Source organism: Canis lupus, chromosome 26, assembly GCF_011100685.1.
Source record: "Canis lupus familiaris isolate Mischka breed German Shepherd chromosome 26, alternate assembly UU_Cfam_GSD_1.0, whole genome shotgun sequence".
Lineage (NCBI taxonomy): Eukaryota > Metazoa > Chordata > Mammalia > Carnivora > Canidae > Canis > Canis lupus.
Window position 1 is genome coordinate 26,530,830 of NC_049247.1, and position 27,824 is coordinate 26,558,653.

The 27,824-nt window shown below is 46.3% G+C and overlaps 2 pseudogenes and 1 gene segment (V, D, J or C); all 3 read right to left on the bottom strand.

Moving 5' to 3' along the window:
- Positions 1 to 7,356: 7,356 nt before the first annotated feature.
- On the bottom strand, positions 7,357 to 8,100 carry LOC119869094 (annotated as a pseudogene).
- Positions 8,101 to 10,144: 2,044 nt separating this feature from the next.
- LOC119869145 lies at positions 10,145 to 10,693 on the bottom strand. The segment is given in 2 exon segments: positions 10,145 to 10,530; positions 10,648 to 10,693. Coding segments are annotated over 2 exon segments (432 nt in total).
- A 9,721-nt stretch (positions 10,694 to 20,414) lies between these two features.
- Positions 20,415 to 27,351, bottom strand: LOC119877618 (annotated as a pseudogene).
- Positions 27,352 to 27,824: the final 473 nt, after the last annotated feature.

The window sequence follows — 27,824 nt, forward strand, 5'->3', positions numbered from 1 at the left end:
CTCGTGTTCCTGATTTTAGGGGAAATGCTCAGTGTTTCCCCATTGAGAATGATATTTGCTGTGGGCTTTCCGTAGATGACTTTTAAGATGCTGAGGAATGTTCCCTCTATCCCTACACTCTGAAGAGTTTTGATCCGGAATGGATGCTGGGAGAGGAGGGGCAAGATCACGGAAGAGTAGGGTCCCCAAATCACCTGTCCCCACCAACTTACCTAGATAAACTTCAAATCATCCTGAAAATCTATTAATTCGGCCTCACATTTAAAGAGAGAACAGCTGGAATGCTACAGTGAGAAGAGTTCCGCTTCTATCAAGATAGGAACTGGTGCAGCCACTCTGGAACACTGTGTGGAGGTTCCTCAAACAGTTAAAAATATACCTGCCCTACGACCCAGCAATTGCACTGTTGGGGATTTACCCCAAAGATACAAATGCAATGAAACGCCGGGACACCTGCACCCCGATGTTTATAGCAGCAATGGCCACGATAGCCAAACTGTGGAAGGAGCCTCAGTGTCCAACGAAAGATGGATGGATAAAGAAGATGTGGTTTATGTATACAATGGAATATTACTCAGCCATTAGAAATGACAAATACCCACCATTTGGTTCAACGTGGATGGAACTGGAGGGTATTATGCTGAGTGAAGTAAGTCAGTCGGAGAAGGACAAACATTATATGTTCTCATTCATTTCGGGAATATAAATAATAGTGAAAGGGAATATAAGGGAAGGGAGAAGAAATGTGTGGGAAATATCAGAAAGGGAGACAGAACGTAAAGACTGCTAACTCTGGGAAACGAACTAGGGGTGGTAGAAGGGGAGGAGGGCGGGGGGTGGGGGTGAGTGGGTGACGGGCACTGGGGGTTATTCTGTATGTTAGTAAATTGAACACCAATAAAAAATAAATTAAAAAAAATAAAAAAATAAAAAATAAATAAATAAATAAATAAAAATAAAAAAAATAAATAAAAAAAATAAAATAAAATAAAAAGATAGGAAAACGGGGAAAAGAAATAAAGAAACAAAAGTCATCCAAGGTGGAGGGGCCACACGAGGAGCCGGGATAAGGCTGGGGCGAGTGCGCTCAGGATAGGAGAGCTCTGTCCTGGAGAAGCAGGAGCTGCACCAATCTTCCCGGGTGGAAAGGCACTCGCAGGGAGTTAGAGCGGGACCCCAGGAGGGCGGGAATGCCCTCAGGCTCCCTGGGACACTAACAATGCACCTGCGCCCCTGGGGAGATTGCGCTGAGCTCCCTGAAGGGCAGCAGCGCACACAGCTGGACCCGAAAGCAGCTTGGAGGGGCTCGGGTGGCGGCTCCACAGAGAGGCGGCCTCGCAGCCAGAGCACGAATCCAACAGCGCAGGCCAAGGAGCACAGGGCGCTGGGGACTCAGCCTAGTATCCGGCCTACCCCTGGGACAGACAGAGGCCAGGAGAGCCCAGGACAGCAAGGACGCTCCTGCCAAGAGCTGAGCAGATTAGCGGCCCCGCCCCCAGAGCATCCAGGCCCCTGCAGATGGAGAGCTCTGTAGTTACTGTGGGAGCTGACTCCAGGGCTCCAGAGCTGGATGCCACCACTGAAGTTTTTCCTCCTGGGGCCTCACGGGGTAAACAACCCCCACTGAGCCCTGCACCAGGCAGGGGGCAGAACAGATCCCCCAAGCATAACAACTGAAAATCAGCACAGCAGACCCCTCCCCCAGAACACCAACTAGACGGGAAAATTCCAGGGGAAGTCAATTGACTTAAAGTATACAGAATCAGAGATACTCCCCCGTGCTTTATTTTTTTGTTTTTTGATTTCTGTTTGCTTCCCCCACCATTTATTTTTTCCTTTCTTTCTTTTTCTTTCTCTTTTTCTTCTCTCTTTTCCGTTTTTTCTTCCTTTTTTCTTTTTTCTTTCGCTCTTTTCTATACTTCTCTCTCTTTTTCTCCTTTTCCCAATACAACGTGTTTTTGGGCACCCTGCACAGAGCAAAATGATTAGAAGGAAAACCTAACCTCAAAAGAATCAGAAACAGTCCTCTCTCCCACAGAGTTACAAAATCTGGATTACAAATTAATGTCAGAAAGCCGAATCAGAAGCACTATCATACAGCTACAGGTGGCTCTAGAAAAAAGCATAAAGGACTCAAGAGACTTCATGACTGCAGAATTTAGATCCAATCAGGCAGAAATTAAAAGTCAATTGAATGAGATGCAATCCAAATTAGAACTCCTAACGATGAGGGTTAACAAGGTGGAAGAACGAGTGAGTGACATAGAAGACAAGTTGATGGCAAAGAGAGAAACTGAGGGAAAAAAAGACAAACAATTAAAAGACCATGAAGACAGATGAAGGGAAATAAACGACAGCCTGAGGAAGAAAACCCTATGTTTAAATGGGGTTCCCAAGGGTGCCGAAAGGGCTAGAGGGCCAGAATATGTATTTGAACAAATCCTAGCTGAAAACTTTCCTGGTCTGGGAAGGGAAACAGGCATTCAGATCCAGGAAATAGAGAGATCCCCCCTAAAATCAATAAAAACCGTTCAACACCTCAACATTTAATAGTGAAGCTTGCAAATTCCAAAGAGAAAACCCTTAAAACAGCGAGACAAGAAATCCCTGACTTTTATGGGGAGGAATATTAGGGTAGCAGCAGACCTCTCCACAGAGATCTGGCAGGCCAAAAAGGGCTGGCAGGATATATTCAGGGTCCTAAATGAGAAGAACATGCAACCAAGAATACTTTATCCAGCAAGGGTCTCATTCAAAATGGAAGGAGAGATAAAGAGCTTCCAAGACAGGCAGCAACTAAAAGAATATGTGACCTCCAAACCAGCTCTGCAAGAAATTTTAAGGGAGACTCTTAAAATTCCCCTTTAAGAAGATGTTCAGGGGATCCCTGGGTGGCGCAGCGGTTTGGCGCCTGCCTTTGGCCCAGGGCGCGATCCTGGAGACCCAGGATCGAGTCCCACGTCGGGATCCCGGTGCATGGAGCTTGCTTCTCCCTCTGCCTGTGTCTCTGCCTCTCTCTTCCTCTGTGTGTGTGTGTGTGTGTGTGACTGTCATAAATAAATAAAAATTAAAAAAAAGAAGAAGTTCAGTGGAACAATCCACAAAAACAAGGATTGAATAGATATCATGATGACACTAAACTCATATCTCTCAATAGTAACTCTGAACGTGAAGGGGCTTGATGACCCCATCAAAAGGCGCAGGGTTTCAGACTGGATAAAAAAGCAGGACCCATCTGTTTGCTGTCTACAAGAGACTCATTTTAGAGAGAAGGACACCTATAGCCTGAAAATGAAAGGTTGGAGAACCATTTACCATTCAAATGATCTTCAAAAGAAAGCAGGGGTAGCCATCCTTATATCAGATAAACTAAAATTTACCCCGAAGACTGTAGTGAGAGATGAAGAGGGACACTATCTCATACTCAAAGGATCTATCCAACAAGAGGACTTAACAATCCTCAATATATATGCCCCGGATATGGGAGCTCCCAAATATTTAAACCAATTAATAACCAAAGTGAAGAAATACTTCGATAATAATACACTTATACTTGGTGACTTCAATCTAGCTCTTTCTACCCTCGATAGATCTTCTAAGCACAACATCTCCAAAGAAACGAGAGCTTTAAATGATACACTGGACCAGATGGATTTCACAGATATCTACAGAACTTTACATCCAAACTTAACTGAATACACATTCTTCTCAAGTGCACATGGAACTTTCTCCAGAATAGACCACATACTGGATCACAAATCGGGTCTGAAATGATACCAAAAGATTGGGATCGTCCCCTGCATATTCTCAGACCATATGCCTTGAAATTAGAACTAAATCACAACAAGAAGTTTGGAAGGACCTCAAACACGTGGAGGTTAAGGACCATCCTGCTAAAAGATGAAAGGGTCAACCAGGAAATTAAGGAAGAATTAAAAAGATTCATGGAAACCAATGAGAATGAAGATACAACCGTACAAAATATTTGGGATGCAGCAAAAGCAGTCCTAAGGGGGAAATACATCGCAATACGAGCATCCATTCAAAAACTGGAAAGAACTCAAATACAAAAGCTAACCTTACAAATAAAGCTGCTAGAGAAAAAACAGCAGATAGACTCTACGCCCAGCAGAAGAAGAGAGTTAATTAAAATTCGAGCAGAACTCAACGAAATCGAGACCAGAATAACTGTGGAACAGATCAACAGAACCAAGAGTTGGTTCTTTGAAATAATTAATAAGAAAGATAAACCATTAGCCAACCTTATTAAAAAGAAGAGAGAGAAGACTTAAAATAATAAAATCATGAATGAGAAAGGAGAGATCACTACCGACACCAAGGAAATGCAAACGATTTTAAAAACATATTATGAACAGCTATACGCTAATAAACTTGGCAATCTAGAAGAAATGGACAAATTCCTGGAAAGCCACAAACTACCAGAACTGGAACAGGAAGAAATAGAAAACCTGAACAGGCCAATAACCAGGGAGGAAATTGAAGCAGTCATCAAAAACCTCCCAAGACACAAGAGTCCAGGGCCAGATGGTTTCCCAGGGGAATTCTATCAAACGTTTAAAGAAGAAATCATGCCTATCCTGCTAAAGCTATTTAGAAAGATAGAAAGAGATAGAATACTTCCAAATTAGTTCTATGAGGCTAGCATCATCTTAATTTCAAAACCAAAGACCCCCACCAAAAAGGAGAATTACAGACCAATATCCCTGATGAACATGGATGCAAAAATTCTCAACAAGATACTAGCCAATGGGATCAAACAGCACATTTAGAAAATTATTCACCATGATCCAGTAGGATTTATCCCTGTGACACAAGGCTGGTTCAACACTCATAAAACAATGTGATTCATCATATCAGCAAGATAAAAACCAAGAACCATATGATCCTCTCATTAGATGCAGAGAAAGCATTTGACAAAATACAGCATCGATTCCTGATCAAAACTCGTCAGAATGTAGGGATAGAGGGAACTTTCCTCGACATCTTAAAAGCCATCTATGAAAAGCCCACAGCAAATATCATTCTCAATGGGGAAGCACTGGGAGCCTTTCCCCTAAGATCAGGAACAAGACAGGGATGTCCACTCTCACCACTACTATTCAACATAGTATTGGAAGTCCTAGCCTCAGCAATCAGGCAACAAAAAGACATTAAAGGCATTCAAATTGGCAAAGAAGTGAAAATCTCCCTCTTCACCGATGACATGATACTCTACATAGAAAACCCAAAAGCCTCCACCCCAAGATTGCTAGGAATTATACAGAAATTTGGTAGCGTGGCAGGATGCAAAATCAATGCCCAGAAATCAATGGCATTTCTATACACTAACAATGAGACTGAATAAACGGAAATTAAGGAGACAATCCCATTTACAATTGCACCCAAAAACATAAGACACCTAGGAATAAACCTAACCAAGGAGGTAAAGGATCTATACCCTAAAACTATTGAACACTTCTGAAAGAAATTGAGAAAGACACAAAGAGATGGAAAAATATTCCATGCTCATGGATTGGCAGAATTAATATTATGAAAATGTCAATGTTACGCAGGGCAATTTACACGTTTAATGCAATCCCTATCAAAATACCATGGACTTTCTTCAGAGAGTTAGAACAAATTATGTTAAAATTTGTGATGAATCAGAAAAGACCCCGAATAGCCAGAGGAATTTTAAAAAAGAAAACCATATCTGGGGGCATCACAATGCCAAATTTCAGGTTGTACTACAAAGCTGTGGTCATCCAGACAGTGTGGTACTGGCACAAAAACAGACACATAGATCAATGGAACAGAATAGAGAACCCAGAAGTGGACCCTGAACTTTATGGTCAACTAATATTCGATAAAGGAGGAAAGACTATCCATTGGAAGAAAGACAGTCTCTTCAATAAATGGTGCTGGGAAAATTGGACATCCACATGCAGAAGAATGAAACTAGACCACTCTCTTTCACCATACAAAAGATAAACTCAAAATGGATGAAAGATCTAAATGCCAGACAAGATTCCATCAAAATCTTAGAGGATAACACAGGCAACACACTTTTTGAACTTGGCCACAGTAACTTCTTGCAAGATACATCCACGAAGGCAAAAGAAACAAAAACAAAAATGAACTATTGGGACTTCATCAAGATAAGAAGCTTTTGCACAGCAAAGGATACAGTCTACAAAACTAAAAGACAACCTACAGAATGAGAGAAGATATTTGCAAATGACGTATCAGATAAAGGGCTAGTTTCCAAAATCTATAAATAACGTATTAACCTCAACACCAAAGAAACAAACTATCCAGTCATGTGATGGGCAAAAGACATGAAGAGAAATCTCACAGAGGAAGACATAGACATGGCCAACATGCACATGAGAAAATGCTCTGCATCACTTGCCATCAGGGAAATACAAATCAAAACCATGATGAGATACCACCTCACACCAGTGAGAATGGGGAAAATTAACAAGGCAGGAATCCACAAATGTTGGAGAGGATGCGGAGAAAAGGGAACCCTCTTACACTGTTGGTGGGAATGTGACCTGGTACAGCCACTCTGGGAAACTGTGTGGAGGTTCCTCAGAGAGTTAAAAATATCCCTTCCCAACGACCCAGTAATTTCACTGATGGGGATTTACCACAAAGATTCAGATGCAGTGAAATTCTAAGACACCAGTGCCCCGATGTTTCTAGCAGCAATGTCCACAATAGCCAAACTGTGGAAGGAGCCTTGGTGTCCATCGAAAGATGAGTGGATAAAGAAGATGTGGTCTATGTATACAATGGAATATTACTCAGCTATTAGAAAAGACAAATACCCCCCATTTGTTTCAACGTGGATGGATCCGGAGGGTATTATGCTGAGTGAAGTAAGTCAATCGGAGAAGGACAAACAGGGTATGTTCTCATTCATACGGGTAATATAAACACTAGTGAAAGGGTTTATAAGGTAATGGAGAGAAAATGAATGGGAAATATTCGAAAGGGTGACAAATCATGAGAGTCTCCTAACTCTAGGAAACGAACAAGTTGTAGTGGAAGGGGAGGTGGATGGGGGGATGGGGTGTCTGGGTGATGGGCACTGAAGGGGCACTTGACGGGATGAGCACTGGCTATTATACTATAGGATGGGTAAATGAATTCCAATAAAAAATACAAAACAAACAAACAAAAACAACAAAGGAAACTAACAAACCTTCAGAGATCATAGTTTGATTTTAGTATATATATACTTTTTCAGGTGTGCGGGTGCCTCAACGATTGTCTTATTCTTTTTTTTTTCCATTTGAAAGCAGTCATTTATTAACTGGCCAGATTACAAAAATAATCATGGTAGATACCTTAGTTCATCCTTCTAATAAGCCATTTGATCTGGTCTTCCTAGTTTCCAGAATCTCCAAATTCTTCAAAATGAGTGGTCTTTTTCTTCATTCTGCCACATGGAGAAGATAATTAGAAGGGCCATAAAAAGATGTTTGTTTCTTTGAAATATTTCCCAACATTATAGATTGTGTGAATCAGATCCTCCATGCAGATGATGCCATATTTACCATGAGATCGGGGAATCAATGTGTTACCTGTCAGGGCATTTCGCTTCTTGTTGATCTTTCCATAACCATGCTTGTCGATCAACTCATTCACTGACTTCAGGTTTGGGTACAGCCTACTGTGTATGGTTCCACAATCCTCAGCATGTTAACTGAAGCCCTGTTGAGCTTAACAAAGGTGCCATTGAAGACCTGGCGAGGCAAAGAAGCTGTAACACCTTTGGAACCTTTGGGTTCACACCATTGATACCTCCAATCCTGATGACAAATGCCAATTTGGGTTCTGCAGGCACGTAGAAGTTGCCAGCTTTTCTCACCATCCTCGCCATTTGCATCTCAATTCTGTACATCTGCCTGGAGTCCTCGTGTTAATGCTTAGCCTTTTCAAAGATTAGCTTCCTCCTTACCTTTCAAAGCATCTTTTGGGCAACTTTTTTCTCAGACACTTGATCTTCAACTCTGCAAAATTCCTTCACTTTTTCTTAAGCGTTTCTGGCACAGCAGGAACCCTCTTTTTCTGCTGTTCTGCACCCTTCATGGTTCCAGCCAGGAAAGAGCTTGAGTGTCTGAATCTTGATTTTATCTCAGGTTATGACCTCAGTGTCATGGGATCGAGTCTCACCATGTCAGATTCAGCACTCAGTGGGGAGTCTGCTAGAGATTCCCTCACTCCCTCTTCCCCTGCCTCTCCCCAACTCATTCTCTTCCTTTCCCTGTCTCTCTAAAATAAATGTCATATATATGACATTTATATTTTAAACATTGAAAACATTGGAAAATTTAAACTCTTATGGAAATAAAGACAATAGGGATACATATACATGACACATAAAATACAGAAAAAGAAAGATTGTGGAATATTGTGAACTAAAAAGAAGAAATACTGTTTCAAATGTTCTAAATAAATTATGAACAGTGAGAATGTGTTATCAGACTAATATATCAGACCCTATAACCATTGTGGATTATTATAGATATGGAGTGGGTTTTCATAAAGATAATTGATCTAAGAACAGTCATACTAATAAATGAACAGAGTAAAATTACATGATCTCACTAGACCTTGAAAGAAATTTTGACTAATGTGAAAGCAAAGTCCTCATAAAAACCACATGAATAGAAACAGAGAAATTTTACAATGATGAGTCGCTTTCTTGCACAGACATGTAACTCAGTCTCACACCAAGGAAAATAGTTAATGGGGTGGTGGTGGGAAGACATTTCTACCATTACAGAATGTGCAAATGTGACCTAAATACCATTAAATTGAACATCTTGGGGAACGGTGAGTGTCTCGGCGGTTTAGTTCCAGCCTTGGGCCCAGGGCATGATCCTGAAATCCCGGGATAGAGTCCCACATTGGGCTCCATGCATGGAACCTGCTTCTCCCTCTGCCTGAGTCTCTGCCTCTATCACTCTCTGTGTCTCTCAAGAATAAATCAGTAAAGTCTTTAAAAAATAAATAAATAAATAAATAAACTCAACGTGTTTCTTCAAGTGTCAGACAATGCAAGAAAAAATTCCTGGTTAGGCTTCAGCATTGCTGGGAATGGAAAGGGAGTTACGTCAGAAGATCCAGATCTATGATTCAGATATAGATACTCTGGAATTGGTGCATCACTGACAGAAGCAATCACCCAATGAGCAAAAAGAACAGGCATTCACATTGAAGATGTGCCAGAGGATTCCATGCATCTGGAAACTTCCAGAAATAGCTAAATGACCAAGATTAGAGATCCTGGATTCCCCAGAAGTCAGGTGGGAGATGAGCACCCTGGCCCTGCCACCCCCAGTCCATGTATTTCAGTAGAAAGAGACCCTGTGTCACAAGCTGATGGGGGAGATGACCTTTCTGTGTCCTTTGAGGCCTTTCTTTTTTCCTTTGAGGCCTCTTTTCTCAGAAAATGCTACAGTGAGTATATTTGGGCACACAAGGAAAGGTGTAGCACTGAGACCCAGGTGGCAGCCCTGCATAGACCTAAACTCATGTTGGCAACAGAAACAGCAGACACAGGAGCCACACACTGAGCCTGAGCAGCTGCCGTGGGCTCCCCCTCCCAGCAGATGACAAAGGGTTTCTGGTCTCCGTTCTTAAGGACCTGAGATTCTATGTGAGCCTTGAAATGCTGTCACCGGAGAGGCAGTGAAGCGTGACCTCATCCTCCAGGCTCAGACCATCAATAGTCAGAGAGCCAGAACTGCCAGATATGGAGCCAGAAAATGGACCAGGGTCCACAGAAGGTCTAGCCATCATAATACATGAGGATTTGACTGCCCATTCATGGAGCTGTGGGTAGCAGGACACATTTTGGACACTCCTGATGTGTCCTGACTCAGACAGAGCTGGATTCAGGGTCCCTGATTCTGTCCTGACCTGTCATGGACTCTGTCCTCAGGGCAGCTGACCTTGGCACCCAGGAATCTGTGCTCAATGTAAGAAAATCATACAATATCTTGCTCCCAAGGACAGGCTTCAAGAAGTTTAAGAGAAAGTGGAAAGAATTGTAGACAAATTCCTTGAGGGGAGTCTCAGACGCCTGTTTATATCAAACAAACAAAGAAGAACTGACTTGGCCAAACTTTCAGGACTGCACCGGCAGCCCCGTCACACTGGGGATGGCAGGTTGGTGTCTCACTTCCCCCCAGGCCCGTAGCACTGTGCGAGCACCAAGCGTGTGATCAAAGGACTGGCAGTAATAATCAGCCTTGTCCTCAGCCTGGAGCCCAGTGATGGTCAGGTTGGCTGAGTTGCCAGACTTGGAGCCAGAAAATCGGTCAGGGACCCCTGACAGTTGATCCCCATCACTGTCCACGAGGAGTTTAGGGGCCTTTCCTGGGAGCTGTTGGTACCAGCTCGCCCCGACAATACCGATGTTATTCGTGCTTCTAGAGCATGAGATTGTGACCCTCTGGCCCAGGGACCACGACACTGAGGTCGGCTGAGTCAGCACAGACTGGGCCCAGGACCCTGCAAGGGGGAGAGACACAGAGAGGGTGATGTTCTTTTCCACAGAAAAGGGGAAAAATCAGAGCCCGTGTGCCCTCCCATGATCCCTTTCCCTTTCCCTTTCCCTTATCCAGTCACCTGTGCAATGAGTGAGGAGTGTGTGGAGGAGAGGGCACCAGGCCATGTTGGAGGTCATCAGTGATTGATCCTGCCTTCTGGGGACCCACAGCTGAGCAGACCTCCTCTAATCTGTCCCTTGTCCCATTCATCCTCCAAGAGAAGGAGGGGCCTTTCATGCAAATAAGACCCTAGTCCCTCTGTCTGAGGACACTAAGGGGGTAGGGCTGGGAGGGGCTGCATGGGACAGGGGTGTAGAGGTCCCAGCTATGAGCCCTGACACAGGCAGTAGTGGGTGGCAAGTTTTCTGCTCTGATTAACCCTTATCCCTCAGAATCATGTGAAGGGTGCTCCCTGAGTCCAGGCCTAGATGCAGCATTGTACGACATGGTGACACGAGTCCATTAGGGATAACTCCTGCCTCCTCACTACGCTGTCCACTGTCAAGTTCCTTAGGGCCAGGCCTGGTGTCCCCTTATGTGGCCTCCCATCCCTACAGGACACATTTTTACCCTATTCATGCTCCACATAGTGAGTCTGTCCACAGATCCTTGGGCTGTTCATGGGACAGGACTGAGGTGAGGTCTCTTGTAAAACCACACAGAGGAGGATCACGTCCAGAGCAGTGATGAGTCCACATTGACAGATGGCCAGTTCTTTGCAGGAGGCTGATTTCTTTCCTCTTACCTGATTCCTATCTGGTTTGGAGAGTCCTCTTCTCCCAGAAGTTCCCTCAGCACTGAGGACCAGGGAGCACTCTTTCCAGGCTGTGGGTAGAAGCTGTCATGTGCATTGTAGAGGATTATACACTGGACATCCCTCAGAAATCTCTGCCAGGCCTGAGTCCTCAGCAGGGAGCACAGGGCCCAGCCCCCAGGACCAGACTCCTTAGTGTCTATGGTCCTCAGTAAGCAATGGAGTCGGGACCACAGGGAAGTCCCACCGCACCCCCTGTGGGTTGCAGAGCACACACTCACCCTGGCCTGAAGACGTGAGTCCAGCTGGTTTCTGCAACTTGCCAGGTCCCTGTCTATTCACACATCTCTGATCTGATTTCTAGATATGGCAATTCTAATATATTGTACCTGATTCTTTTGTATCTCACTCTTGAGAGGTGTTCCAATCTCAGTAGGTTCAGGAATGTACATCAATGGCAACTATTTTCATCCCAGAGAAGACCCTACACACTTAGAACCACTTCATTGGTCTGTGATTTTGGTTAAACGTTCATTGTTAGTTTTTCATCAGTTTTGCTTCCAGGTAAAAGTTTTTACATACTGTGCTATAAATTGCCTTGTGTTGCACTACTTCATGTTGTCATAAGAGAAAGATTGCCTGGGACGCCTGGGTAGCTCAGCAGTTGAGTGTCTGTCTTTGGCTCAGGGGGTGATCCTGGTGTCCTGGGATTGAGTCCAACATGGGCCTCCCCCCCAGGGAGCCTGCTTCCCTCTCTCCCTATGTCTCTGTCTCTCTCATTGTGTCTCTCATGAATGAATAAATAAAATCTTAAGGAAAGACTGCTCTAAAGGCTACCATGACACAAGCATGATGTATGTCATTTTGCAGATTCTACATTTACAGCATGCCACACTGTCAAAAAATACAGAGAAATAGGGGAATCAATTCTCAGAGATTTATATCTGGGCTTCTATCTTTGCCTCCCCCATGTGAAGAAACTTCTTTTCAGTGAACACCGAACTCCTGCACCAACATTATTCGATAGATTTGCCACCATGGCAAATGGGTGGCATGGATGGGGATGAGGAAGTAAATATTACAATTTTTTGATCCTATGTTGTATTTTTACCAATTCCATGCTTATGTAGGCAAATGATAATTTTTCTGGTACTTGATTTGGTGAATTGTTAGCAGATGGTCATACACCTGACCTGTATGTTAGTTCATTTGCTCAAGTACATTGTCTTCTGTGCTCAGAATATGCTCTATGATCCCGCTCCTCCCTCCGGTTTCTTCCACCAGTAGCTGGAGGCTAATCATGTCCTTTCTTCTTCCCTGCAGGAACCAATTGAATCCAGTCCATGGACTGTCACCTTCACCAAGATTGAAGTCTGTGTTTTTCTCTTGTTCTGTCCTAATATCAAGTGCTTAGTTCCCAACTCCTCTTTGATCAATTCAGCCCTCTTAATATGAAATGTTCCACAAGAAAACGTCATTGTCTTTGCCTTAGATCTATTGTTTTTTTTTTAATTGAAGTTCGCTTGCCAACATAAAGTATAACACCCAGTGCTCATCCCATCAAGTGATCTATTACTCTTCATGGGAATCCTATTCCAGTGAATTCACACATTCATTCAAGAAACTGGTGTTGAATTCGTCCTTGGTGTCAGGCTAGGTTTTGAGCTTCGTGGATACAGTAATAACACATATACACAAAAGGAAAAAATTCAAATGTGGGACACACAGCAAAGACAGTCACAGAGAAACCTCTCCACGTGGTTGGTATTACCCGACCAGTGATCATCCTGGGTATCTGAGCCTACTGACTGCTTAGAACCCCTCACCTCCTACGGAACATCAACAATAACGTCCACCATGCTCTCTCTGCAGCTTGCCTTTTGCCTTCACACATCCCTGCTCCATTCCAGGTGCCTGATGCAGGTGTCCAGCCCTGCTCACCTGGTGTGGGTTTCCAACGCTCTAGGGTGCTTCCCAGATATGAGCAGAAATGGGATCCTGTCCTCACAGGGAACAGAGACAGGAGAAAGTGGAAGGCTACTCCAGGTCAGCAGATGACTAATAAGCAAAGGAGGACTGCATACAACGCTTGTGTTGGTCAGCAGCAAGACAAATAGATCTTCACACACATCCACTAAGTCTTATGTTTATGAAGATGCCTTTACTATGTTGAGGCCTGTGTACACCACATCAACACCACATCACTATGTCAAGGATATATTCTTGGAGCACACTCTGGGAGCAGCTAAGTCAAGCAGAACCCACAATCCACAAACAAGGACAGAGTTGAATGGCCTCAGAGTGCCTGAGTCCAGCTTCTGGATCAGTCTGTGATTACAAGTTTTTACAATATTTCCCAGCAACTGGCAATGCGGAGTTCATCCTGTGTCCTGTCCACCAATTCCTCATTTTATTTATTTAAGTATTTTAATGTATTTATTAAAGATCTTATTTATTTATTTATCACTCACACACACGCACAACACACACACACACACAGAGACAGTGACACAGGCAGAGGGAGAATCAGGCTCCATGCAGGGAGCCTGATGCGGCACTTGATCCCAGGACTCCATGATTTCACCCTGGGCTGAAGGCAGGTGCTAAACTGCTGAGCCACCCAGGGATCCCCAATTTTCTCATTTTTAATCTGTATTTAGAAATTTATAATTAGGTGGTGCCTGGGTGGATCAATTGGTTAATCATCTTTCAGCTCAAATCATGACCCTGGTGTACTGGGATGGAGTCCTGTGTTTGGCTCCCCACTGAACAAGGATTCTGCTATGCCCTCTCCCTTCTCTTCATCTCTCTCCAAATAAATAAACAATATCTTAAAAGGAAATTATTTCTTTTTAGGGCTCCATTTAAGAGGCAGGTGAAAACTGCTGGAAGGGATGGTACAAGGGTAAGGCCTGGAAGATGCCAGTTCTTGGGGGACAGTGACCACTCTCCTCACTTGACCTGTGACTACATGGAGGAGGGAGGCAGGATCCAGTCCATGGTGGAGACACCAGATCTTGGTCCTTCAGGCCCCACCCGAACCTTGGATCCCAGGTCTTATACCCTCTGCACAGTTTTGAGATGGGCTGGCACCTTCGTACCCATCTGTTTCCTCCAAGGTTGGTATTTAACAAGAGTGGAGGTGCAGACTGAGAAGTCAGTTCTCTCAGATTCGCGGCCTGTGCTTCTCCCTCATGACTGCACACGGACTTTATCTTTCACACGCAGACACAGCCTCCCCAGGTGCCTGCACCAAAGCCTGTTTATGGAGCTCACCTGCAAGTGCTTGAAAGTCCTCAGGCCCCACTTCTGATTTCTCAGGTGTCCCCTCAGGACTCCTGCCCCTCTGTGTCCCACCATGGAATGAAGCCCCTGAATCTACTACCCTGGAGTCTGCCCAACGCCCTGTCCCAGATCTCATCTTCCATGGAAGAGTCCTTCAGCTCAGACTCAACAGACACTTGCGGTGTGCCTCCCTTGGTCCAGTCCCTATCCTTGGCTCTGGATTGAGAAGGGGAACAGAAGACCCAGTTCTGCCCCATGAAGGCTCAGTTCTTCCCAAGATTCACTCCATATAACTAGCTCTTCATGTGGAGAGTTGCCCTCCTCAGGGAGAGGAGACACTGCTGGTCACAGAGGAGACCCCCTTCTCTGTGCCTCTCAAGACAGGCCTGATGTGGAACCCCACAGGTGGCATTTGTGACTGTGGACACTCTGCAGGCAGGGCAGTGGTTCCTACTCACTGTCCCTGTGCTCCAGCCAGGGCAGCAGACATAACTGATTACAGATGTCATCAGATCACACACCTAACAGATCTGAGCAGGATCCTGACCCTCACAGGCCTGTGGGGATATTGCCAGCATCTCCAGGATCTTGAGCCTCCCAAACCCATACTGCCCCCTGATGGCAGGAATGTGTCCACTCGACATGGAAGGGCTCCTGCCTTTTAGCCAGAGCCCAGGGCTGCTTTCTGTATACATTCCTGTCCTCTTCAGAGCTGCTAGTCTCAGTTTCCAATGCGGGGAGACCCATGGATTTGGTTTGGAAACATGCCAGTCAGGAAAGGCAGCTGTGGTAGGTGTGGGGATGTTGTGAACAGGCCCGGGACTCAGAGGGAAGGGAAAACATATGAATTCCGCTAAAATATCATCGTCAGTGTGGGTGACACCATTCTTACTAAAGACTTTCTGTGTGTGCTTAAGCTTGAGAATAAAAAATTCGCAGAAGGATAAATGTAGTGGTCTGACGGGCCTGCCATAAGAAGATGACTGTCCACACGTTCAACCCCTTTTCCTCCGTAGACCCCAGGGACAGCAGGTGTCTGCCTTCTCTTGGAAGATTTGCCTTTTCTAAAATGTGATTACACTGTGATCCTACTATGAACGTATCATGTTTTATACGTGGGCCCCTTCCTGGGTAACATCTTAGTCAGTCCCAGGTTTTTGTTATTAGATACAAACTTGGAATTAATATCCACATGTGGATTTCTAGGCACTTGCAGTTTTTAATGATTGTCAATGAATCTGCTGTAATTGCTCACATGGAGGTTTCCTGTGGCAAATATTTAATTTTACACTGGCATCTATTTAGAAAACACCCCAAGATTAGAAATTGGTCAATGCCAGTTATACTCATGTAGATAATAATATCAGATTAAAATAAGGGCTGACTTAGTCTTCAAGCACTTCATGGGTACAGCTGAGGTCCCATGATATTTTCAAGTGCAGAATAATTTCTTTCATTTAATTCAAATCACAAAGAAAAAAATGAATATAAATCAGCATAGAAGTTAGTGTTCCCCAGCTGATAAAGACAAGAAATTTTTGTTTTCATGAAGCGTCTTTGTCTACAAATTGGCTGCTCTGAGTAGCCTTGAGGACAGAAGGGGCAGGAGGAGCCTCTTTTGCATGTGGTTCCCCTGGATGGACGTTGGTCCATGGCATCAGTAGCAGGAGCATAAGAAGCAGAAATACAAAAAATAGGCATTCCCCTGAAGACTAATGAGAGGATAGCATAGCATTGAAACTTGAACAAATAGGTAAATGACCAAGCATAGGAACCCCAGATTCCTCAGATGTCAGGTGAGAGATGAACACAGTGGGCTTACCACTCCCTTGTCTCTGAATTGACGTCAAAGAGATTCTGTGTCCCAACCAAATGGGAGACATAGCCCTTCTGTGTCTTCTGAGACCCCTTGTCTAGGTAGGAGCTGCTATGAGTTCTGGGGGAAGTGAGGGAAGGAGGAGCCTTCATTCCCACATTGGTGTCCTTAGAAAGACGTGATGGTGGCAGTAGCAAGAGCATCAGAAGCAGAAGTCACAGGCTGAGCATCACCAACACCTGGAGACCCATTCTGGCAGTTGATAAAAGGGTTCTTTTTTTTTTAAGTTTTATTTATTTATGATAGTCACACAGAGAGAGAGACAGAGAGAGGCAGAGACATAGGCAGAGGGAGAAGCAGGCTCCATGCACCGGGAGCCCGACGTGGGATTCGATCCCGGGTCTCCAGGATCGCGCCCTGGGCCAAAGGCAGGCGCCAAACCGCTGTGCCACCCAGGGTTCCCGATAAAAGGGTTCTGATCTCAGTTCTGACAAGCCAGGGAATCTGCATGACCCCTGAGATGCTATCACAGGAGCTTTACTGGGGGGCCCCTTCATCTTCTGTCCTCAGCCCACAGATGGCCAGAGAGCGAGAGTTCCTGTTAACCAGGTGCTCCTAGGGTCTAACTATCATAGTAGATGAGAATCTGTGGGCCTATTGATAGGAACTGTCGGTCTCAGGACGCATATTGGACATTCCTGACGTGTCTTGACTCAGATGCAGCTTAATTCTGTGCCCCTGGTTCTTCTTTTAACCATCCTGGACTCTGTCCACTGTCTAGACAGTCCCTGGCACCAGGAATTTCAATTCATTTTTATAAAATTCCCCATATGTTGCTGCCAAAGACAGGGTTGGGAGATAGATTTTAAGCAATGGGGACAGAACTGAATGCAAAATTCTCTGCGGTGAGCCTCAGATCTGGAGTTCAGCCAAATAGAAAGGAAACAGCTGACTTGGCCAGGAAGTCTGGACAGCACATGGAGCCCCACTGCTGTGGGAATACCAGGTTTTCTCTAACAGCCCCACAAGCCTGGATCACTGTATAAGCACTAGTAATCAGCCTATTTTTCAGTCTGGAGCCTGGAGGTGGTCAAGGAGCCAGTAATGTCAAAACCAGAGGCGGAAAATTGATTGGGGACTCAAGGATCGATTGCTATTGCTATAAATGAGGAGTCTGGGGTCTGTTCTTGCTAGCTGCCTGTACCATTTCACACCATAATCACCAATACTGGGACTCTTCCAGGTCAGGAGAGGGTGATCCTCTGGCCAGGGTGAGTCAGCATAGACTGGGCCCGGGACCTTACAAGGAGGAGAGACATAGACAGGTTGTGGAGGCCCAGTGAGCAGACCTCCGGGTGGGTGTGGTCATGTAGGGGGGCAGGAAACTGAGTAGGGTCCCTGGATCCTCTCCCCCAGTGCAAGATGGGGGACAGGAGTCCTGCAGGCCTGATCCCTCAAACCAGGTTGACTTCCGGGGCTTTCCCTGCAACATCCCTGGAGCATATGGGGTAGTGAGTCCTCCTGTCTGTTGTGAGCCCTCAGGGGTGAGCCATGTGTCCGATGAGGTGAGACCTGCCCCTCTTCATGTCCCTCAAGAGAATGTTCAGGGAGGACTGAAGACAGTGAGTGTGTGTTGGGAGGGATGTTTGCAGACCTTCAAACCCCAGGGGGAGGAGGAGTCATGGAGGAACACAAGCTGAATGTCCAAGGTCAGGTTGCAGTGCCTGGACATCAGGTGTCATGAAGAAGTGGGGATGGAGACCAACCCCAACCTCTGCACCCACCGGCACACCCCCAGGACCCCAGCCACAGGGAGGCAGAGCTGGGGGTCTCTCTCATCCCTTCATCCCCCTGGGGGAGGAGTACTGCATTCTGGTCACAGCTCCTCACTCCCACTTCCTCTTCCTGATGTCATCGAAGGGCCTGGGTGGATTCCCCTAAGGTCTTGGAGCCTAGGGCTGAGAGCGGGTGGGCCCTGGACCTAGACACATGCAGGGGCTGCCTTCCCAGCTGCAAGCGTGCCGTGGGCCCCAGGGACAGGCACCCAGTCTCCTGCTGCCCCAGCTCTGTTTGCTCTAAATGAGATGAATGAACAGAACCCCAGAGCAGAGCTCCATGGACTCCAGTGCTCTGGGTCCCCTACCTATTGGGCATGGAAGACAGGCCACATCCAGGACACTACCAGCCCTCCGAAGGCTGCACCTCATGGCCCCAAATGGTTCAGAAACCCCTACTGTGGCTCCTCCCTAGGGAGTGTCTCCATGTGTCCCCACTGCCCCTCTTTTCTCTAGGATTAGAGAGAGTGAGGCATGGGGTCAGCCCGTCCTTCCCCAGGGCAGGAAGCATGTGGACCAAGACATCAATGATGCTGGCTCCATGGACTCCAGTGTCTGTCACCAAAGCCTGGTCTCTCTCTGTCTCTCTATGTCTTTGTCTCTGATCCCAGCCCCTTCCTCTGTCAGCTGGGCCTTTGTCCACACTCCTGGTGGGGAGGCCACAGGCTCACTCTGTCTCTATGATGACCTCTGTTTGTTGCCCCAAGTGTGTTCTGTAATTTACAGGTTCATAATTAGTCAACCCTCACTTTTACAACTTTCCTGCATTGTAGCTGAAGGACCTCCTGCAGCTGTCACCAGAATCACAAGGGCAGGTGAGGGCAGGTGCGATCTTGATATTAGTTTTGGAGAGGCTGAGACCCTCACAACACAGGATCTTCTGTTCCTGAAGGGACAACGCTGGCTCCCACCACCTGTGACCATGGAGGTTGTGGTTCAATCCCAGGAAAGTCTCCGACACATCACAATGACTGACCCTCAGCCCAGAGGACAAAAACTGTCATCTGTACTATGGGGCTGATGTGCAGTATCTTTGATCTCTTTTCAAACAGTCTGTTCCATCATCCTCAGGTCCCCTCCTTCCTGACTTCCCCATTCAGGGACACAGGGTCACACCTCCTTAGATCAGTGGATGGGATGATGTCACCCTGTGCCCCATCACAGCCCTCAGACTCCTAGATGACATTCTTTGCCTGCACGAAGGTGCTGTCGTTCTGGGGTACAGTTTACTGAGCTGTGACAGCACAGCAGTGTGGTGTGGCCACTGTCAGAGGGCCGCATAGGAGAGTAACATCATCATGAATACAGTCACCTCACACACTCACCCTCCCCCTTCCTCCACCTGCTGTCAATCGCTCGCCTCCTTACCACCTCTAGATTCCCGCCTCTTCCAAAATACAATGAAATTCCCATGATGTAGAATGTAGCCTGTTATATGTTCTTCTTCCCTATGAAATATGTCATTAGGGGATCCTCAGGTGGCTCAGCGGTTTAGCACCTGCCTTAGGCCCAGGGCATTATCCTGGAGTCCTGAGATTGAGTCCCATGTTGAGTTCCCTGCACAGAGCCTGCTTCTCCCTCTGCCTGTGTCTCTGCCTCTCTCTCTCTCTCTCTCTCTCTCTCTCTCTCTGTCTCTCTTGAATAAAAAATAAAAATAAAAAATTTCCATAAACAATCACATCAGGATTATTCTCTAGAAAGATTTTTTTTACTTTATATAATTTTCAGTATGGCATTGATTTATGTGTTCAATACAACATCAAATAATGAGAACTAGTCATCTGGTTGAAGCTAAGGGAATAATGATCCCAGCTGCACAGAGCGCTGACACGTGCATCAGCAGAGCAGGGACGGACTGAAGGACCATGACAGCCTCATGACTTATGAGTGTTTCATTTACTGAAACATCAGTAGATGATAAGTGAATGCTCACTAGTCTAGAAGAAGCTGGCCCAGCTCATGAGGACAAAACTTTCAGTATTGTTTAAGACTCGTTGTGTACAAAAGGGGCTAATCTGAGTGACTCTGAGGTCAGAGACGATGAAGGAGACTCCATTCCCAGGAGGCACCCCAGGATGCACCTGGACCTGAGCATCCACTAAAGAATAAGCAGAAACCTAGGGGGAGCCTAAGCAGGCAGCTGCTGGGGCGCTCACTCACTTTGGAGATGGGTAAGTAGGTTTTTGTCTCACTTCCCCCAAAGCCTGGAGCTCCCTGGGAGCTTTGAGACTGCTGTCATAGGATGAGCAGTAATAATCAGCCTCGTCCTCAGCCTGGAGTCCAGCAATGGTAAGGGTGGCTGTGCTGCCTGATTTGGAGCCAGAGAATCGATCAGGAACCCCAGAGGGTCGAGTATTGGTATTATAGATGATGGTTTTGGGGCCTGTTCCTGGGAGCTGCTGGTACCAGCCCACATAACTGCTATAACCAACATTGGAGCTGCTCCTAGTGCAGGAGATGGTGACCTCTGGCCCAGGGCCCCAGACACAGAGGCCGGTTGAGTCAGCACAGACTGGGACCAGGACCCTGTAAGGGGGAGAGACGAAGAGAGGATGATGCTGGGATCTGGAGACAAGAGAAGGATGAAGAATGGCACACATCCTCCCAGGCCCTCTTCACGGACTCCACATCCATTCACCTGTGAAGTGAGCAAGGAGGGTGAAGAGCAGAGGGAAACAGGCCATGGTGGAGGTCTTCACTGATCCTGCCTTCTGTGGTCCCACAGCTGAGCAGAGCCTCCCCTCATCTCTACCTTCCCTTCTTCATCTTCTGGGAGAGGGAGGGGCCCTTCCATGCAAATGAGACCCCAGTTTTCTGGTCCCTCAGTGGCCCTGGGTCAAGTCCCCCAGCCTGGGGATGTGAAGGGTGTGGGCAGGGAAGGGGAGGTGCTGTGTAGAAACCTGAGGTAGGGAGGTCCCAGCTGTGATCCCTGAGCAGAGGGCACAGGCAGTGCCTGGTGGCAGGTCCCAGCTATAATCACCCTGACTCTTCAGAAGTGGACCCCATCAGCCCCTGGTGTCCAATCCCAGATGTACTATTGGGTGACTTGGTGATCAGAGTCCATCTAAAGCAAAGGGTGCCTCCTCACTGCTCTGTCCACTGCTTTAGGGCCAGGTCCAGAATCCCCTTATGTAACCTCCCATTTCCAGAGGACAAACTTTCTGCTTTACTTAGACTTCTCATGGGTAAATGTGTCCATAGCTTCTTGGGTGTTTTTCACTCAGAACTGAGGTGGTGTCTCTATGCAAACTATTCTTGGATCAGGATCAAGTCCAGAGCAGTGACGGGTCTCTATGGACATTTGGAACCTTCCGTGTGAGATGCTGTGTTCTCTCCTGTTATGTGACTCCTCCCTGAGTTCTAGAGGATTCCTTCCTCGGAGGTTTGTATATCAATGAGGAGATGGAATAATCTGTCCACATTTTGTGTAGAAGCCTTTGAATTCATTCCTAGTAGATAATATACTGAGAATCTTTGTCATCTGTCTCTACTTGCACTTGGTTGTCACCGTAGTTTCCCACACACAGTGGGCAGGGACTCCCTCCTAGGGACTGTCTTCCTAGCACATGGTCAGAAGACTGCAGGAGCCCAGACAGGTGAGGTTGCGAGTGTCGCTGACATCATAGCACAAGGGGCAAAGATGCTGGAAGTTCTTGTCAGACAGGAGTGACTGCTGAACTTGCTGTGACAGAGACCAAGGAAAAAGAGTGATGTGTGAGTCACCCCTCAGTCAACTGGGCATTTAAAAGGGATGTGGGCTCCTTCACACAATATGCCTCTCAGGGAGATTGATTTAAACTCAGTGGCAGGGATCCCTGGTGGCGCAGCGGTTTGGCGCCTGCCTTTGGCCCAGGGCGAGATCCTGGAGACCCAGGATTGAGTCCCACATCGGGCTCCCGGTGCATGGAGCCTGCTTCTCCCTCTGACTGTGTCTCTGCCTCTCTCTTTCTCTCTCTGTGACTATCATGAATAAATAAATAAAATCTTTAAAATAAATAAACAAATAAATAAACTCAGTGGCGAAGTCACTGTGAGGCTGCAGGTGGAATCACTAAACACCTTTCCCAGATCTGTGCTTAGTGCAGAGAGAATATGGACGAAAAGTCTGGTTAAGGAATTGGATGCAACAACTGTAAAGGAAGGCCTTCTGTTCTTGCTTGAAAAGGAGTCTACAACATTTTTATAAAATCATCTTTCTGATTTTTGGTCATAAGTTTAATATTGTGTTTTTATTTCTACAAGCAGAGAAGTCCAAAGTGATGGCTAAGGAAACTGAAGGAGAGCCTATGACTACAAAGTTCAGAGCCGTGTCAGCCATGGAGTCACCAAACACACACAGAGCTTCCAGGGCAGAGCAATCTGAGGTCAGACTTGACTCTGGGGTGGACACAGCTATAGTCCCTCTGCCTGGTACCCATTATGTTCAGGACAGATTTCTTGCTCATCCAGCCACCCGCAACTAAAAGAAGGGATTTCCAATATCAAGGCCAGCTGCACCCCAAAGTTTTTGTCAAAGGTCCCAGATGTTTCTGGTGGAGATGTGGAGATAAGGGAGATCATGTGGTCCTGAGTTGCGAAAGGAGTTTTCTCCACAGAGATCCAGCCTCTTTGGAGGTGTCAGGGGGGGTGACTCAGGGTGTGACAGTCCAGCCCTGAGAGTACAGGGAGGGTGTGTTCCACGTCACCATGGACTTTGAGAACCGTGAGAATAGTACTGACGCTGGGCTCCCAGAATCAATGTACTGATCAGCCTCAGGTGCTGACTGGAGCCCAGGGATGGTCAGGGGATGATTTGCCCATAGGGACAGAGATGCCTTTGGGATTCCTGAGAATCAGCCTTGTCCCAGGAAAGCAGGTGTTCTGGGCCAGTCCTGGCTGCCCCACTTACAGGACCCCAGTTATAAAGGATGTTGCTGGTGTTTCCTGGTGACTTGGAATCTGCATTCTGGAGATGGTGACCTTGAGGATGGTGGGTGAGCACAGGCTTACTCTGAATTCTGGAAGCACAGAGAAATCCAGAAACTGCAGAGTCAAGGATATTGTACAGAGAAGAGAGAGAAGAAGACACTTTCCTCCTTTTCTTCTTGTGACTTCTGATGGATTATTCTCCCTGGAGCTGATCCTAGAAAAAAAAGTCAGGGGCCTGAAAGATCATTTCCCTGAGGGGGATTTGTTTCTGGTGGTGAGGACTCACTTGAGAGGAGACCTTGCAACAATCAGAAGCCCAGGTTTTGTTGGGTGTCATAAATCTGTCCGTTTATCTCATCTGTCCTCTATCCTGGGAATGAAATAAGAAGGACTTAGAACAAAATCATAGTAATGGAGACTTTGTTATTCGACTCAGTGGACCTTCTCGGGGTATAATTGTGTTGCCCAGGATATGTGGAAATTACCTATGCAGTGAGGGAGGAGTGTGAGGAACAGGGTAGAGACAGCCCAACTCTGGATCCTGAGCCCCACATCCAAACCTGGCCTACCAACCCATTTTTTGTGCTCCCCTAATACGTTTGGAAGGGAGGGTTCTCATGCAAACTTTCCTCTTTCCTAAGGTTTTTCAAGCTCTTCCTTTGACTTTAGCCAGGGCTCCAGCTGAGCAAAAGAGAGTATAGGATTCGGGGGTAAGGTTTCACCCAGGAGTGACACAGAAGCACCTGCAAAAGGCCCAGAGACAGACACTCTCAGGGGATGTACAAGGGAGCACCACTGCTCTCTGGTGGTTGCAGGAGACATGTGGACCTTGGGCCGAGCCGGTGTCCAGGGCTCCTGCCCCCCATTTCTCCATGCTCACTGATCTAGTCTCTTCAGATTGGCTTCTTTTACTGAGAAATATACATGGAAATCTCCCCCATGTCTTCTTCTGCCCTGAAAATTTATGTATTTGAATTGTTGAGTCACATTCCATGTATGGACATACTAGAATTTTTTTAACCATTTACCATTTTCAGGGCATATTTGTTGTTTTCTAGGCTTGGCAATCATCAATAAACTAAGAATAAATATTTAGGGACATATTTTGGGTGAACACAAGTAATTAATTTATAGAATTACCAAGGAGCATGGATTTTTATTGGCACTCATCAATAAAATAAGAATAAATATTTAGGCACATATTTTGGGTGAACACAAGTAACTGATTTATAGAATTACCAAGGAGCATGGATTTTTATTATATCTTCAAGATTTTGTTTAGCTCTGCAAGAAACTGCCCAGGCATCTTCCAAAGTGTTTGGGGCATTTGGCATCCCCCCACCAAGGAGTGAAGGAGAGTTCCTGCTGCCCTACAACCTGGGCACCATCTGATATTGATGTTGTATTGAATTTTCGTCATGCTGATGGGAGTCTGGTGCTACCTCACTGCTTCAGTGTGTAATACTCCTGTGAAACATCATGTGAGAAATCTTTACACATGTGCAATAGTTCTCTGTGTACAATTTTGTGAGGGGTCTGTTCACATCTGCTCACTGGGAAAACATGACCAAGCACCCATGAATTCTGGAGCTTGCAAAGCTCCAATATGAAAGAAAGAGAGAAAATCAATATCACCAAGATTCCAGGACTCAGGGAATTCTACTAAATTCTTAGCAGGGCATCAGGGGATATGCAGGGCCTGAGCAGAGGGCCACATGGTTCTCCTGGGTCACACAACTGCCCTTCTTCACATTCCAGCCCAGCAACAGTGGGGCTCATATCGGTTCTGAAATCCATGTAACTATTTTTTCATTGGAAGATGAAAATCTTCAAAAGGAGGTATTTTCATTGACCTTTTATATTTAAAAAAGACTGGACTATCAATCATTCTCTTTCTTGCAAGATACAAAGTTTTCGTACCCTGATTCTGAGCCTGTGTTGCTCTCAGGAAGGACAGGGGAGTGATGAAGTAAGACATGGAGGATACTCGTTAATACACGTCCCCAGGAAACAGAAGTTCTCTGTGTGATAATGGTAGTATGCTGCTCTACAGCAATGATGACCAATCTCTCCTCAGGGGGCAGCCCAAGTTGGTCAAAGGTGTTTTTGTCAACACACCTGGATCTGGAAAATCAGGCTTGAACCCCTGGCTGGTCTCTCAATGTGGTTCTGGGTCACAATGTAGGATGTATGCCTGGGAGCTATGGTACCAATGCCAGGGTAACCCTTGTATTTCTAGTGTTCTTGTGCAAGAGAAGGTAGCCTTGGATCTGGGCTCAACAAGAGGTTCCCTAGGGGAGGGACACATGTACATATGGGAGAGTTCTTATTCTTGATGTCCACAGCCCCCACATCCTGGATTATGGAAAAGCTACAATGGGACTAAGGAAAGAGGGAGACAGAGTCAGTACTCTTGGGCTTAGGACACCCACTCAAAGGAGTCCCCATTAACCTGTTGGCAGCTATAGCAGAGTCTCATTCACGCACCCACATCACCCAACTTCACTAATGCACACTGAGCATTTTCCCAGTAATGGTGCAACATCCCCCAAATCTCATATCCCATAAAATGGTTCATGGTCCCAAATTCCCTCTTTGCCTGAACCCTTCTCTTCCACTGCACAATGGAAGCCTCAGGTGATGAGCAAATGATCCTGTCCAGCTCTGAGAACGGAATTTCCCAGGGCGTGTGTCCTCACACAGCATCTCAAATCCTAGTGCTCAGGCCTAAGACACAGTGAACCTTGGCCACTTCTGAGCACTGGAGCCTGGGAGGGAAGGGAAGGCTCTGCTCTGAGCCCTGGAGGTGCTGAATCCATGCTGGGGAGGACTGCACCCTCTGCTTAGATGGTCCAAGACCTCTGAGAGGGATAAAGTCAAAGAAAGGCTTTTTGTCCTCATTTCAGGAGAAAAACACTTACCAGCAGAGAATCCGGTTTTATGACATTTGGAAACCCAGGTAACATGAATGTTACAACATATAAGTGTTTTGTTTTATTTTTGTTTTATGTTTTTTCTGAAGACATAGAGACACTGATGAGATAACTGAGAATAAACCCATTATGAACCAGGTGGCACTTGTAAGTACACAGTATATATCTACAACTTATTCTACAAGTTTAAATTTTCATGAAGAAGAATCTGAAGAGATGAAGGATTTTGTCCCATGTCCTGATCTGCCAGTGACACTGAGAAACATTATTGTTTCTGATTAGACAGTGAAGGTCAGTCTAGTCCTCAGGCTGCAGTCCAGAGATGAGGGAGCCCTGCTCTGGCTGAGGCATCCTTGGATCAGGAGAAGCGGCTGGGGACCCCAGAGCCCTGGTGCTCATCTGAGTCTGATTAGTAGTACAGAAGATACCAGGGAGGGCTCCATGGCTTCCACTGGAACCAGTGTATGTAGTAGCTGCCAACACAGGGGCCACTGCTCTGGGTGCAGGTGAGTCTGACTGTTGTTCCAGGAGATGCAGAGAGGGAGGGCGCTGGATCAGCAAAGGCTGGGACAGGGACCTGCAAACACAGACACTGATGGGTAATGGAGCAAAGACCAGAGAAAACTTCCCAGTAGATGAGCCAGAGAGGCTGATGGAGCCTAGGAACTGGGACCTGGTATGTGAGGCCTGTCTGTACCTGTGCACTGAGAGAAGGACATCAGGAGACAGGAGTCCAGGATATAGTGACCGTCCCCACACCATGTGGGCTTCCGCAGATGCCTCCTTTTACCCCCATTATTTTCTACCAGAGGGGTTCCTTGCAAATGAAGTCCATCTAGTGATTTCCCAGCCCCTCCCTGAGCCCTGGTGCTGAAGCTCAGCTCACGCCACATTGTGGAGGTTGGGAGTTGGCTTCCCCCCCCTCGGGAGATCCCTGGAGAAAACATCTAATGAGACCACATGCAGTCCCTGCTCAGGGGACTCCTCCAGACCTGAGAGTTCACAGCTGTTGAGTCCCCATCAATGAGCAGAGGGCCCAGCATACAGACCCAGGCTTCATTGATTGAAGGGTCCTCACTGAACAGTTATGTAGGGCCCACAGGCCCACACCTCCCTCTGTTGTTCACAGGCACACACCCCATCTGGGATCAAAGCCCTGGAAGCCCAGGGGGTTTCACCAGCTCACCAGGGCCCTGTCCACACCCCCATGTCTGTTCTCTATATACCATGATTCGTACACACTGCACACCATTACTCTAGACTCATTCTCTGAAGTGATGCTTCCCTATCTAAAGGACAACCATGTGCACAAATAGCCAATTAATGTGTCACCAGAGAAGTTACCACAAAAGGTGAAAGTCAAGCGTGTATCATGTCAAGCATCACTGATCAGAGGACAGTGGAACTGGTTTGAAGGGCTGGTAGGTGCACAGGACACATTCATAGATGAATATTTAACAAGTATTCCGAGAGATATTTATGGAAGTTAGTGTTTAAGAAGCATCTATTACTGTATTTTTAAAATTTTTAAAATTTTAATTGGTGTTCAATTTGTCAACATATAGCATAACACCCAGTGCTCATCCTGCCAAATGCCCCCTCAGTGCCTGCCACCCAGTCACCCACGCCCCCCGCCCACCTCACTTCCACTACTCCTTGTTCATTTCCCCGAGTTAGGCATCTCTCATGTTTTGTCACCCTCACTGATATTTCCACTCATTTTCT